A 15287-nucleotide genomic window follows, 5' to 3' on the forward strand; every position below is an offset into this window, starting at 1 on the left:
TCTGGGGTATGAAGTTTATCTCAGTAATGGTGATCATGAAATTAAAAAGCCATCTGTTTCACTAATTTCCTTTTTCAGGGAAGGAAATCTGGCATCTTAGCCTGGCCTACATGTGATCCACAACAATGTGGTTGACTCTTAGCTGCCCTCTGACATGGCCTCAAAGCCACTCCGTTCAAGGACTGCCAGGGATGGAAACAAATGCTGGCTTTACTATTGATGCTCACATCCCGTGAAAGAATAAATGACGTGTTGTTAGGATTTAATACATATTTCAGAAGATTTTGCTGTTTTCCTCCACAAAGCAAGTCCTAAATTCCAGATTTTTAACTGGTTGACTTAATTTTGACCTGGACAGTCTTTGTTGTTTGCCGAAGCCTAGTTTTTGTTTGCCCATTCGGGTGATATAAATATATCTGAGTAACACAGCAAGGGCTCCAGTCATGTCATTAAGCCAATGATAGTGGGAATGGGTGCTTTTGTAAAGAATAATTTGACCTTGAAGCTGAAAAATGTGCCGAGACCTTGCCATGTGTCTATCGAACCTCGATTTATGTATGCTTCCTGTCATTTTGCATGAAGTGGCAAATGAGCTCTGGTAAAGTTTAAAATTTTCAGTGCTGAAGCAAGTAAGCATCTCCTTCAGTTTATTGGTTATACTTTTGGCAATGTTTGCAGTGCTCCTCCATGTGTATAGTAATTCACCAATTTTGCATTGGGATCAATGCCACATTGGTGTCACTACTCCACTATGGCATCCAAAGATTGACTTTACTCCATTGGTGCAGATACCCATACATTGTGACCATGTGGGATATGCTGATTGATTGAAGTTGTCAAGCAACCAGAAATCTCAGCTGCTGTTTGGTAGGCAGTAACTAGAAAAAACAAAATGTCCGCCTGAATTGTGCCTTTTGAAATATACCTCATGCACCAGAAGATCAGTGAAACCTGTTGCATCTGGATTTGTTTGACTAATGGGCATGATTCACTAATTGAGTTAGGACGACATTGGCCATGTCATTAATCTTGGTGTAGCAATCTATTTGGTCATGGTACTAACTGAATGAATTTATCTTTTGTACTAAAATAGGGCTCACCACGTCTGCGATTTAGTTGATATTAGTTCCTGTGCGTTGGTTCTATGTTTTTATGACTTCGCAATTCTTGAGTATGAGGCTTCAAGAGTCTTAATGTTGTCAGCAGCAGTAACACGAGCACAAAACTGTATTTTTCTTCATAAACTGAGCCTAGAGTCATAGAATCCCTACAATGCAGAAGGAGGCCATTCGGCCCATCGAGTCTGCACCGACCACAATCCCACCAAGGCCCTATCCCCATAACCCTGTGCATTACCGTAGCTAGTCCCCCTGACACCCCACTGTGCCACCGTGCCAAGCCCCCCCTCCCTAAAATATTTTGGCTACTTGTCCTTGTGGTGTTGATGTTGGTTCCAAGTCTCTGCACAGAAGAGATGGTTTTTAGTCTGTTATTTGATAGAAGTTCATGTAACACTGAGGTATTGAGTGTACGTTGTCTCAAGTAAATACCATTTTGCTTTACTACTTTGTCATATTTGCACCCCTTTGATATAAAATCCTGTCTTATACCCAGTGTCAATGTTTCGCTTCACAGACTAATATTTGTGTGTGGAATCAGGACTTATTGTCTCATCAAAGATTATTTTTCAGCCAAGTGCACTTGTGGCAAGACCAATTTTGTTGCTTTGCTCATGATCACTATCTTCTTAACACTAGCTACCGTCATTTGTGCATTTCACACTTGACCTCAGCACATATAATTATAGAGCAAGTTGTTACAAGGAAGGTGTGTGGGAGGGGGTGGGGAAGAACTGATTGGTTTCAATTGCACAAACTAGTGCATGGTGATTGGAGGTGATGGCATTATACACTTTACTGTATTTCTTGTTTTCATTGATGCATCTTGAAGTAAAATAGCTACTTTATACAAATTCCCAAAGCACCTTTTAGACTTTGTTTGAGTAGCCTACTAAAAAATGCATTAAATAAATATCTAAAATCGATCATTGAACAAATTATCCCACAGATGCAACATTGGTTGGGGAATCTGGACAAGATTATGGGTAGATGTTGGCAGGAGCAAAGTTCATACTTTGAAGGTTTTTGAAATGAGTGTAAAGGGAGAGGTATAGAAATAATCCCTCCCCCCAGAGCAGAACTTTGAGTGATGGCAGAAATTACCCCATTCAGAACTATAGTTTACTAATCCTCTCAAACTTGGCATAAAATGACTTCTAAATTTGATCTCCCTTTCTTCCACCCAACGGTATCTACTGTTTAATGAGTTGAAACATTTACTTTGATCTATAGGGACATGAAAAGATTCCTGGGATAGAATTAAATCAGAAAATTTGTTCTCTGGCTCCGAACTAGAGGCTCAATTAACAACTCTTGATCTGAAGTTGCTTAATTTGAATTGAAATTGTAAAAGAAAAATTTATTGTTTCCTAAAATTGCAATAATTTAGGTAAATTTTACTTTGTGACCAGGAGTAGACGCCAATTATGATTTCCAGAATTCTAATGCGCGAGCATGAATTGGATTCGTGCTTGTTAATCTTGCAGCAAGAAAAGTTGCAGATTGAAACATTTATTCTGTATTGCTGGCAAATGATAGGATGACTTATTTTTTCAGATAAAGCTCGGCACAACATCGTGGGCCGAAGGGCCTGTTCTGTGCTGTACTGTTCTATGACTGCATATTTTATTTTAAAATATGTATTGGAAACTTTTTCTAAATTAGCTTGAGTGCAGTGAAGGCCACTTCATGTAAAAGTATTAAATATACACTTATTTGAATATGAGGTCCTTATCACAGAATATTGTCCATTTTAGTTTTCAGTTTTTGGACACGCAGCCATTGTATCATGTGGATTTGATTGTCTTTTAGGGGTTAACATTGTTTGATCTCTTGGCCCAAAGTTCAGTTACTAAACTTGCCATGTATATTGTATCAGCATTGGGCTTAGGCGGGTTTTTACCTTGGGTATCATGGCAAATCATTGCTGTTCAGCAACTTGAGAGGAGAAGGGTGAAAGTATAGAGGAGGAAGAGAAAAATATTCAGATTATGTTAATTCATAATTCGAAGATTAACTTTGCTCTCTTTTTAACTAGACTGTGGACATCCATAAAGAAAAAGTGGCTCGTCGGGAGATAGGTATTCTGACTACCAACAAGAATACATCAAGAACTCACAAAATCATAGCACCAGCCAGTGTTGAGAGACCGGTCAGATACATTCGGAAACCCATAGACTACACAGTGTTGGATGATGTTGGTCATGGAGTGAAGGTAAAGTTTTCAAGATGAAATGATGCAAGATACTTCAGATTTGTAACCTTATTAAAATCTCAGGTTCTCATGGCCTTGCCCTTGTGAGTCTATGTGCACCCTTGAGATGATGTGTACAGTGAACTTTGAATTGGAAGGTCTGCTGTATCTTTTGACTTTTAATGTTTACTGCAAATAGTATAGCTACACTATGTGTATTCTTGTTATGCAAAAGTTCTAACAGGTGTAGAAACCAGCTAACACAAATTTGTTGCTCTCTCCTGAAGGTAGGGTTCTGAAGACTGGGAGGAACAGAGATCTTGGGGTCATATCTACAGATCTCTAAAGGTTGCCACTCAAGTGGATAGAGCTGTGAAGAAGGCCTATAGTGTGTTAGCTTTTATTAACAGGGGGTTGGAGTTTAAGAGCTGTGGGGTTATGCTGCAACTGTACAGGACCTTGGTGAGACCACATTTGGAATATTGTGTGCAGTTCTGGTCACCTCACTATAAGAAGGATGTGGAAGCGCTGGAAAGAGTGCAGAGAAGATTTACCAGGATGCTGCCTGGTTTGGAGGGTAGGTCTTATGAGGAAAGGTTGAGGGAGCTAGGGCTGTTCTCTCTGGAGCGGAGGAGGCTGAGGGGAGACTTAATAGAGGTTTATAAAATGATGAAGGGGATAGATAGAGTGAACGTTCAAAGACTATTTCCTCGGGTGGATGGAGCTATTACAAGGGGGCATAACTATAGGGTTCATGGTGGGAGATATAGGAAGAATATCAGAGGTAGGCTCTTTACGCAGAGAGTGGTTGGGGTGTGGAATGGACTGCCTGCAGTGATAGTGGAGTCAGACACTTTAGGAACATTTAAGCGGTTATTGGATAGGCACATGGAGCACACCAGGATGATGGGGAGTGGGATAGCTTGATCTTGGTTTCAGATAAAGCTCGGCACAACATCGTGGGCCGAAGGGCCTGTTCTGTGCTGTACTGTTCTATGTTCCACCTCACTCCATTCCTGTCCTCACCTTCCCGTGGCACAGGCAGCAATCCTGAGATTACTACCTTTGCTTTCCTCCTTCTTAGCTGTCTCCCTAATTCCCTATACTCTCTTTTCATGACCCCTTCCCCCTTCCTACCCACATCAGCGGTACCAATATGTACCGCTACCTCTGGCTCCTCTCCCTCCCACCTCAGGATTTCTGGGACTCGCCCAGCGACATCCTGGATCCCAGCCCCAGGGAGGCAGACCACCATGCGAGACTCCCGCCTGCCTCCGCAAAATCGCCTGTCCGTCCCCCTGACTGTCGAGTCCCCGATTAATACTGCCTTCCTCCTCTTTTCCTTAGCCCTCTGAGTTACAGGGCCGGACTCCACCCCAGAGACACAGCCACTGCTGCTTCCCCCAGATGGGCTGTCCCCCCCAACAGTACTCGGGCAGGAGTACTTGTTGTGTAGGGGCACACCCACCGGGGTGCTCTCAATCACCCGAGCTTTACCCTTCCTGGCCGTCACCCACTTGGCCTCCTCCCGTGGCCCTGGTGTGACCACCTGATGATAGCTCTTGTCTATCACCTCCTCATTCTCCCTTAACAGCCTAAGATCCTCGAGCTGCTGTTCCAGCTCCCTAACACGGGCCCTCAGGAACCGCAGCTCGACACACCCCTAGTTAAAAGCAAATTACTGTGGATGCTGAAACAAAAACAGAAAATGCTGGAAACTCTCAGCAAGTCTGACAGCATCTGTGGAGAGAGACCGCACCTGTGTCCAGACTCAATGTTCGCTCTAGTGTCTCAAAGACCTGCTGAGATTTTCCAGCATTTTCTGCTTTCAACAAATTAGACATTTTTGGGTCCAATTTTACCATTTTCATTTTGAGTCCTGGGACTTGAATTTGGGAGTGTTTCAGATCTGACTTTTAGACCTGTTCTCCGGCGCCCCCGTATACACCCTGCCGGGGAAAAAAAATCAGCGATTCAGAATCGTGCTGCAGAAGCCTGCTGCGCCGATCAGAGCCTTCAACTGCGCTTGCATAGTGGGGGAAAAAAAAAGAAAAATGCTCCCCTGCCACGTCGCTCCCAGGTCTGATTAATGCCTCCCCCCGGCCCCCACAGACATTACCCCACCCCGACAATGTAACTGTCCCCCCCCCCCTGACCACCGATTGCACGGAGAGTGGCAGCTGAACCCCCCCCCCCCATCACCACCTGCCTCACCCCCCTCCCCCCAACCACCACCACTTTAATTTGATTTATTATTGTCACATGTATTAGCATGCAGTGAAAAGTATTGTTTCTTTTGCGCTATACAGACAAAACATGCCGTTCATAAAGAAGGAAACGAGAGAGTGCAGAATGTAGTGTTAGTCATAGTTAGGGTATCTGAGTCAGAGAGCTGCCGGAAGCTCTGAGTTTACCACCTCAGAAGTTGGAGAGCCCGAATCGAACCTTTGCGGACCATGTCTGTTTCGCTCCAAATCTGGACGGGCGAGTGGGTGGTAAAGGGGGATGTGCTGGTAAGTTTGGACATCCAGCCCATTAAATCAATCTAAAATGCATGCAAATGCATTTAAATTGACGTCATGCCCATTTTAGGGTCCAGACGGTAGCCATTTTCAGTGATTTGGTAAAGGGGGAATGGACGTGGAGGCGGGCGCGGATCATGCTACTCGCCTCGCGCCCAAAAATGGGTGAAACTTGATGGTAAAATCGGGTCCTTTGTTGGGTTACATACCATGCTGCATTGCCCCATATTGTGTTTTGAGGTCAAGTGTATGCCTATAGGAAATGAGGGTTTGCTTGCACAGTTCATCCTTTCAGTGGAGTAGGAGGGAAATATCTAAACTTACCCTAAAATGATTACTACAGTAACTTTTATATAGTGCCTTTCATGTAGAAAATATACCAAGGTGTTTCAAAGCACATCCTGTTATGGGAGCATTGGAACAATCCAATGGAGGTGATAAACGTGACTGTTTCAGCAGCACATGGGCTGAGGTGAGGTGTAGTTGGGCAATGTCAGAATTGAAAGAATGTGGAAGAGAATATGGGGTTGAAAATTTAATTTGGAGTAAAATAAGATGCCAAAGTTGCAAAAGAGTTGGCTTCAAGCTGAGGCAGTGCTTGGAGAAGATGGACAAAATCATTCTGCATGGAGTTTGTAGTGGGGTGGAAAATGATGGTAGTCTTCCTAGTATCGAACTGGAGAAAATTGAGGCTCACTCTGAGCTGGGTGTCTGACAAATAGTCTGGATTGAGAGAGAAGAATTATTTCTGCTTAGAGAAGCCAGAGTTGTGTTTGAAGAAGTAACTAAATACAAGTTAGTTGTAAATGAATAATTGACCATGCTAATCACTAAACATGATGCTTTACATTTTCCTATTGGTTTTTTAAATTCATATATGGGATATGAACATCTCTGGCTAGACCAGCATTTATTGCCTATTCCAAGTGGTGGTGAGCCACCTTCTTGAACTGCTGCAGTCCCTAAGGTGTTGGTTCACCCACAGTGCTGTTAAGGAGGAAGTTCCAAGATTTTGGCCCAGCGACAGTGTAAAAACTGTAATATATTTCCAAGTCAGAATGGTGAGTGACTTGGGCAGGGAACCTCCAGGTGTTGGTGGTAGTGGTTGTGGGTTTGGAAGGTGCTTCCTTAGAAACCTTGGTGAGTTCCTGCACTACATCTTGTAGATGGATGATTGCCGCTGTTTGTCAGTGGTGGAGGAATTGGATGCTTGTGGAAGGGGTAGCAATCAAATAGGCTGCTTTATCCTGGATGGTGTTGAGCTGCTTGCGTCTTCACACTAGAAGCTGTCAATCTCTGGTTGGATTTTCATAGATTTGAACTGAAAGGGACTGAACTGATTTTCATTGAAATAAACTTTATGCCAGTCGAATTTCCTGTTGTAGATGTAATTCCAAATTATGTAAATTAACTCATGTTTCACTTGAATGAGTCCAAATAATTAAATGTTTAACTGCAGTGAGTTTGTTCACCAAATCCTTACAGGCTCAGTTTTTTAAAAAGAGGAAATAATGGAACATTTGCTTATTGAGCTAAGGGCTTCAATCCTGAAATCTGTCAAAATATACTTTAATTAAAAGGTATTATTAATCACTGTTTTTGTTATGCAAAGTATCATTTGCCTAAATGGTATTGATTCCTAGCCAAGAAATTTTTATTGCTTTCATATGTCTTCATGCTTTGAACCTTTTAATCCTAAATGACCTGCTTTTGCAAACTCAAATGTCAATTTTTTTCTATTTTTAGTTCGCAATAGAATCTGTTAATCAGCAGAAGACTGACTTCTCATTGCTTATTATATCATAGAATCCCTCCAGTGCAGAAGGAAGCCATTCAGCCCATTGAGTCTGCACAGACCACAATCCCACCCAGGCCCTATTCCCATAACCCCACACATTTACCCTGCTAATCCCCTGACACTAAGGGTCAATTTAGCATGGCCAATCAACCTAACCCGCACATCTTTGGACTGTGGGAGGAAACCTATGCAGACATGGGGAGAATGTGCAAACTCCACACAGACAGTGACCCAAGCTGGGAATCGAATCTGTGTCTCTGGCGTAGTGAGGCAGCAGTGCTAACCACTGAGCCAACGTGCCGCCCCAATTTATCAAAATTGTCAGGTAGTTCGATAAGGAAATAGGATATTTATTGCACAGGACGCTATTTGGCCTATTGCATCTGTACTCGTTTTTCCTAAAGAATTTGAAAAAGCTGGTTCTGTTTTCTCATCATAGTTTTGTATCTTTGTTCTGCTTCCAAAATTTAGTTGTTCTTGCCCTTAAAAGATGCATTCCATGTTTAATTGTTTTTTAAAACATTCTCATCCTCCTAACTTGATTATTTGCAAGTGGTCAATTAGAAATAGAGCTTTCCATGAGTAGAATATCAATCCAGGGACTTGAAAATTGAAAGGTGAGAAATTAAATCACGGATACACTTGCACATGGCAATAGCTACAATTTTTGTATCATTTTTAAAAGATTCGATTTGAGAAGAGTCAAGTTTCATGATGATTAGCTCGTTGGAACTAAGGATTAATTGCTCATAAAATTCAACTAGTCAGATGGGATGTAAATTTTATTTTGGGATTGAGCGGAAATTTCATGTTTCCTCTACTTGTATTGTTTATTGAAATCTTCCCATGACCGAACTGCATTTTATCTAATTTTTCTGAATAAATAGAGAAATTATATATGCACTGGTTTTATTGGTACGATTGACAATTTAAGTCAGATGGTCATTTAAAGAGTTAAATATCTTGGAGTGCAAATGTGGGTCCGTTCCAAGCGGAGTCAGGAGAATTTATAATGTGTAAACAAATATTTTTTTATCTGTCTTCACAGAGCAAAATAATCCCAGAAATTGTGGAGAATCAACGAAGTGCAAGATAGTTTTTAAAGAAATTAATGGGTCTTGAGATAGATGAATCCCTTGAATCTGATATATATTCAAGAGTATTGAAGAAGCGGCTGTAGAGATAATAGATAGATTGATCATCTTTCAAAACTCTAGATCTGGAGTGTTCATGAAGATTGGAAGGTGGCTATTTTTTTAAAAAAGGGAGAGAGAAAATGGGGAGCTACAGACCTGGTTGCCTGGTATCAGTAGTAGGGAAAATGTTAGAATCTATAATAAAGAATATGATAACAGAATACTTCAAAAATAATGGTAGGTTTGGGCAGAGTCAACATGGATTTATGAAAGGGACATCATGTTTAAAAAAACTTGTTGGAATCTTTTGAGGATGTAACTGGCAGAATAGATGAGGGAGAATTGGTGGCTGTTTTGTATTTGGGTTTTCAAAGCCTTTAATAAGATCTCAAGACATTGGTTAAAAATTTTTAGAGGAATTGGGGTAATGTACAGGCATGGATTGGGAACTGATTAACAGAAAGAGAGCAAAAGGAATAAGTGGGTAATTCTCAGGTTGACAGGCTGTGGCTAGCGGGGCATTGCAAGGATCAGTGCTTGGACCCCAGCTATTCACAATCTGTGATTTGGATATGGGGGTTAAATATATCACAACATTTGCAGATGACATGAAACTTAGAGGAAGTGGGAGTTTTGAGGAGGATGCAAAGCTGGCTTCAAGGGGATTTGGAGAGGCTGAGCAAGTGGAATTTAAAAAATTGGCAGATGGAATGTAGCATGGAGAAATTAGGTTATCCACTTTTGGTAGGAAGAACAAAAATCATTTTTTCCCCAATGGTGAGAGACTGGGAAATGTTGAACATCAGATACTTGGATGTCCTTGTCTAACATGCATATACAGCAAGCAATTAAGAAGACAAATGGTACCGTGGCCTTCATTACAAAAGGATTTGAGTATAGGAATAATGTCTTACTGCAATTGTGTGGAACCTTGTTGAGACCTCAGCAGGTGTCTTGTGAGAGTTTTGGTCTCCTTACCCAAGGAAAAATGTACTTGCCATAGAGGGAGTGCAAAATTAATTCCTGGGACGGAGGGATTGTCCTGTTTGAAAGATTTAATAGACTGGGCCTATATTCTCTGGAGACTAGAATGAGGGGTGATCTCATTCAACAGTTAGATGCAGGAAGGATGTTTTCCTCTGGCTGGGGATACTATAATACACCTTCACTCCAACTACACCTTTACAAAAGCATACAAATTTATAGAGAGAACGCATGTTGTTTCATGGTAGGTGTACAGTATAAACTAATAGGTGAACTGTAGTTACGTCCACCACACTCCAAAATGAAGTGACAGATGCCACCCCAACGCAGATGCTATTGATTTCTCATCAGCCACACCTTCGGCGCTCATTACCCTATGAGCCAACCAGTCTTACGGAACTCTGCTTTTCATGCGAGTGTTTCCAATTCACTCTCGAAGTTGGTGTGAACTTTTCTCCTAAAGGCACATTCTCTTGGACATCTTCAGCAAGGATCCACCTCCAAGATTTTGATCTCTCCTTCCGTTGTTCCTCTCCCCTGCACCACCATGTGATTTCAAGCTTTGCCCCATGCAGCTCTCAGCCATCCCAACAGAACACCACTTCCCTCACAGGCCTGTAGTATGGGGTCACCAACCTTTGGCCATCTCCTCGGATCATCTGGCTTCTTGCAAGCCTAATTTGCTCTATGTCCCTGTACTTATAATTTGACTTATCGGGACCTTGTTCAGACTCTTGTTCTCATCCTGCGACGTCATTGTCTTTCTGGGGCAACCTCCTGTCCCAATCCTGGATCTTAGAAGTCAGCCCCTACTCGCATGTCCAGTTCTTCAATGCTTCCAGATGTAATGCAATGGCATAGTCTTTTCTTTTTGGTGGAGGGGTGGGGGTGGAGATCACCTGATCCTCAAGGCTCAGTTATTGATTATATTCAAGACTTGGATTGTTATATTTCTACATATTAAGATAGTGCAAGAAACTGGTGTTGAAGTAGTAGATTAGCCATGACCTCCTTGAATGATGAAGTGGGCTGGAAAAGCTGAATGGCTTACTTATCCTGTTCTTGTTTTCTTAAAGCATTTAGAGGACTATTCAAAATTCAAATGTGGGATTTTGTAATCATTGTATTAATGCATCAAAATAAGTAAAGCTGCATTATGCTAGTGTGATCCTATAATTAACGTTTTATTTCTAGGGTATTGAAACCTGTCTTGTAGTAACCTGTTTTTATACAGTACCAGGAAGTTCATTCAGGGATGCATTTCTTTAATTATGAACATGATCTGTACTTAATACTAGAGTTACTGCAAATTGGCAGGAATAGAAATGAGGGACTTCGTTAAAGGGCACACTACTTACCACAGTTGTGAAGAGTATTTTTTGCATTTCGGGAAAAAAATGTTTCCCTTTTTATTCACAAAAATGCAGGTTGCATGATCTTCTAGCTGTTCCTTGACCTGGGACGTGCCGCATTAGCTACAAAGCTGTCACATGGTACAGGAGATGTGGAATGTCCACCACATTCCCCAGTTTGCTTGGAAAGGTATTGAATACTGCACTGACTTGTGGTGGCAGTGGTTAGCACTGCTGCCTTATAGCGCCAAAGAGCCAGGTTTGATTCTGGCCTTGGGTGATTGTTTCATGTGGAGTTTAAGCGTTCTCCTCGTGACTGCGTGGGTTTCTTCCTGGTGCTCCAGTTTCTTCCCACAGTCCAAAGACATGCAGGTTGAGTGGATTGCCTTGCTAAATTGCCCCTTGGTGTCCAAAGATGTGTAGGTTCGGCGGATTTGCCATTGTAAATCCATGGGGTTACAGAGATAGGGCAGAGGGGGGTGGGCTTGGGTAAGATGCTCTTTCGGAGAGTTGGGTGCAGATGGGCTGAATGGCCTCCTTCTGCACTGTAAGGGTTCTCTGTACCTTGGCTAAATGGTTAGCTTGTTATTTGGTTTTTAACTTGCAGGATAATATACAGAAGCTGAAGGACAGCTAGTTATTGACAATACAAATAAATAGCATCGGGATAGAGTTACCAAGATATTGGTATTTCAACTTTGCAGCCATTGAAAAGAAAGACCTGTATTTTCTTGATCGCCAGATATTTCAAAGTTCTTTTCACATTGTGAAAATTATATATAATGCAAAATTCCTGTCCACTGCATGAAGATGACCTGACAACTAGACTGACTTGAAGCTAAACAGGACCGTGCTTCCATGGCAGAAGTCTGCCATCTGTATTGGGCTTTTAACTATCGTCCATTCAAGAATGTCCATTAAACCATACATTAGAGGTAACTAGTTTATCTGCTGCCAATCTGCAATTCTAATGTATCAAGGATTGCTCAGTCACTAAGAAAATCTCAATCTAATTAGTTTGAGTAGATGGAGCAGCATCTACAAGCATAGCCAGCTGATTCTCATTGAAAATATGGAAGAATTGGGCCAGTTAATGTATTATGTATTTATTGTCCCTGACAGCCAAAACAACTCCTGAAATTTATAGATTATTGAAGTCAATTTTTAATTGTTACATCAACACTTATTTAGATTTTGTTTTAACTGTAGCCTTTATACTGAAAGACACTGATTATAATTATTTTTGCATATGACATCTTATAGCTTTACAAGTCCAAAGTTCAAGTTGGAAAGCTAAATCACAGCACTGTGTCAGGTGGGTTGCCTTGAATCCCACGGTAATTTTTCATAGGCTGCATCATTCATGTTGTGAGCGGTCTGATCTGAGAGACCGCTGTTGTTTGCTGAGCTGTCCTTAAGTTTCCTTTTGTGAGGAGGCGTCATGTCCTTGCATGGCAAGTATGAATCCTGTTGTGCAGACAACAGATTTAGAGGGAGGTTGAACCTTGGAGACTACTGCAAGAATGGAGGTTACAATCAGATCAGCCAGGATCTTATTGAAGGTGGAGCAGACTTGGGAGGGCCAAATGGCCTACTCCTGCTCCACGTTCACGTCACTGATCAGATTTTTGAAGATATCCATGTCAGCCCAAAGGTTGCACCATTTATCCTTTTTGTCAAAACCAGCCTCACTCGAAGCATTCACAGAGCTCCAGAAAGGTTTGCATGATTTGAATTGTGTATTTGGTATGTTCTGTAAGTCTTTATAGATTGGCTTCAATGCAGTAAGCTCTTTTAGCATTTTTGCCTTCTGGTGCCCATGAGATAGAATATTAGACAGGACTGGAAGCTATCGTACAATGTTGGCTTCAGTGTAACACTGATTAACCACATTGATTATGTTGAGAATAGTGTTCAAGCATTCTGTGGCTGATTATAATTGAGCTTAACTTTTAAACTTATCTATCCATTTTGGAGCTGCATGGGCTCCCAATCAGCACATGTAGAAATTACTGTAAAGCTATTTTGAAAACTTTTGAATCATGAAAGCTGTAGGCAGTACAGTAATGAGATCACCTTGAAGAATGCAAGGTTAGGGTAAAAACAGGTTTTCCAAGATAAAATGACTGACTGGTAAATTTCGAAAAGGGTTAGATATTTAATTTGTTTAAGTGGTTTCATTCTTATCAACGACTTGGCATCCTTGGGTGATCTATTTATAACAGGTGGGAATCTCAACTTCAGGCCACCTTTATAGTTGGTTTGGACTAGCAATAAGAATAGAACATTCAATGCCTCAAGGCCAGCCTACTTTTTCAAAAAAATCATAGCTGAGATGTATCTTAACAGCATCCATCTGCCTTGACTTATTCCTTTTCTGCCCTTGTTTTTGTGGAATTATGCAGTTATTCTTTTAATTTGATACAATTTTTAATTGCCTTTTGGTCCTGGATGGTGTCCTTCCCTCGCCTTTCTTTCTAACTGGAATGTATCTTCTTGAGTATTCTAAAATATTGTTTTCAATATTGTTTCAAAATATTGTTCCACAGGAGCAGGCTGAGGGTAAGAGAGTTTGTTTCTACACTTGATTTATTTATTTTTCAGTGATTTTTGTGTTTAAAATTGGAGTTTTTTTCTGAAACTGGAAGTAGGCCCAGGAGAGGCCTGGGAAGGTTTTTGCTGTGTTTAAAAGTAGGCCGCACTTTTGAGCGGGCAGCGGAGTAAGCAGGGAGCAGAGTGAGAGCTGTAAGGGCTTTGGCTCTAAGGGCTTAGGCAGAAAGGGTGAGGCGGGACCTATACAAACAGGATGGGGTGCACCTGAACCAGAAGGGCACCAATATCCTGGGAGGGAAATTTGCTACAGCTCTTCAGGGGGGTTTAAACTAATTTGTCAGGAGGGTGGGAAAAGGAGTTGTAGTCTGGAAGTCAGTGTTGAGGGTAGTGAGGTATTGGGGAAGGTATCAAGGGTGGGTACCAGTCGACAGGAAGGTGGGTCGAAGTGTGTCTACTTCAATGCAAGGAGCATCCGGAACAAGGTAGATGAACTTGGGGTGTGGATTGGTACTTGGGACTACGATGTTGTGGCCATTACGGAGACATGGGTAGAACAAGGACAGGAATGGTTGTTGGACGTTCCGGGGTATAGATGTTTCAGTAAGTGTAGGGAAGCTGGTAAAAGAGGTGGAGGAGTAGCATTGTTAATCAAGGATAGTTTAATGGCTGCGGAAAGGCACTTCGAGGGGGATCTGCATACTGAGCTGGGCTGAAGTTAGAAATAGGAAAGGAGCGGTCACGTTGTTAGGAGTTTACTATAGGTCCCCAAATAGTAATAGAGATGTGGAGGAAGAAATTGCTAAGCAGATTATGGATAGGTTTGGGGGTCACAGGGTAGTTGTCATGGGGGACTTTAACTTTCCAAATATTGATTGGAACCTTTGTAGGTCGAATAGTTCGGATGGGGCAGTTTTTGTGCAGTGTGCGGGAGGGTTTCCAGACACAATATGTGGATAGGCCGACCAGAGGTGGGGCCACATTGGATTTGGTACTGGGAAATGAACCGGGCCAAGTGTTAGATTTGGTTGTGGGAGAGCACTTTGGAAATAGTGACCACAATTTGGTGTCTTTTGTTATTGTAATGGAGATGGATAGGGCTGTACGGCAGGGCAAGGTTTATAATTGGGGGAAAGGTAATTATGATGCGATTAGGCAAGAATTAGGGGGCATAAGATGGGAACAGAAACTGTCAGGGAAAGGCACTAATGAAAAGTGGAACTTTTTCAAGGAACAAATACTGTGTGTCCTTGATAGGTATGTCCCTGTCAGGCAGGGAGGAAATGGCTGAGTGAGGGAACCATGGTTCACGAAAGAGGTGGAATGTCTTGTGAAAAGGAAGAGGGAAGCTTATGTAGGGATGAGGAAACAAGGTTCAGATGGCTCGATTGAGGGTTACAAGTTAGCAAGGAATGAGCTGAAAAAGGGGCTTAGGAGAGCAAGGAGGGGACACGAGAAGTCCTTGGCGGGTCGGATCAAGGAAAACCCCCAAGGCTTTTTACTCTTATGTGAGGAATAAAAGAATGACCAGGGTGAGGTTTGGGCCGGTCAAGGACAGTAGTGGGAACTTGTGTATGGAGTCAGTAGAGATAGGCGAGGTAATGAATGAATACTTTTCTTCAGTGTTCACCAA

At 41.9% G+C, this 15287-nt stretch overlaps 1 protein-coding gene across 5 annotated transcripts in view; it reads left to right on the top strand.

Moving 5' to 3' along the window:
* The window catches only part of abi1a (abl-interactor 1a), a 101835-nt gene that overhangs the window by 43313 nt on the left and 43235 nt on the right, over window positions 1–15287 (top strand). For all 5 annotated transcript variants that reach the window (XM_078233962.1, XM_078233953.1, XM_078233970.1 and 2 more), the window contains exon 3: window positions 3157–3333. In XM_078233962.1, the coding sequence (XP_078090088.1) occupies window positions 3157–3333 (177 nt within the window). The remainder of the gene's footprint in view (window positions 1–3156; window positions 3334–15287) is intronic.

Source organism: Mustelus asterias, chromosome 2, assembly GCF_964213995.1.
Source record: "Mustelus asterias chromosome 2, sMusAst1.hap1.1, whole genome shotgun sequence".
NCBI classification, from domain to species: domain Eukaryota; kingdom Metazoa; phylum Chordata; class Chondrichthyes; order Carcharhiniformes; family Triakidae; genus Mustelus; species Mustelus asterias.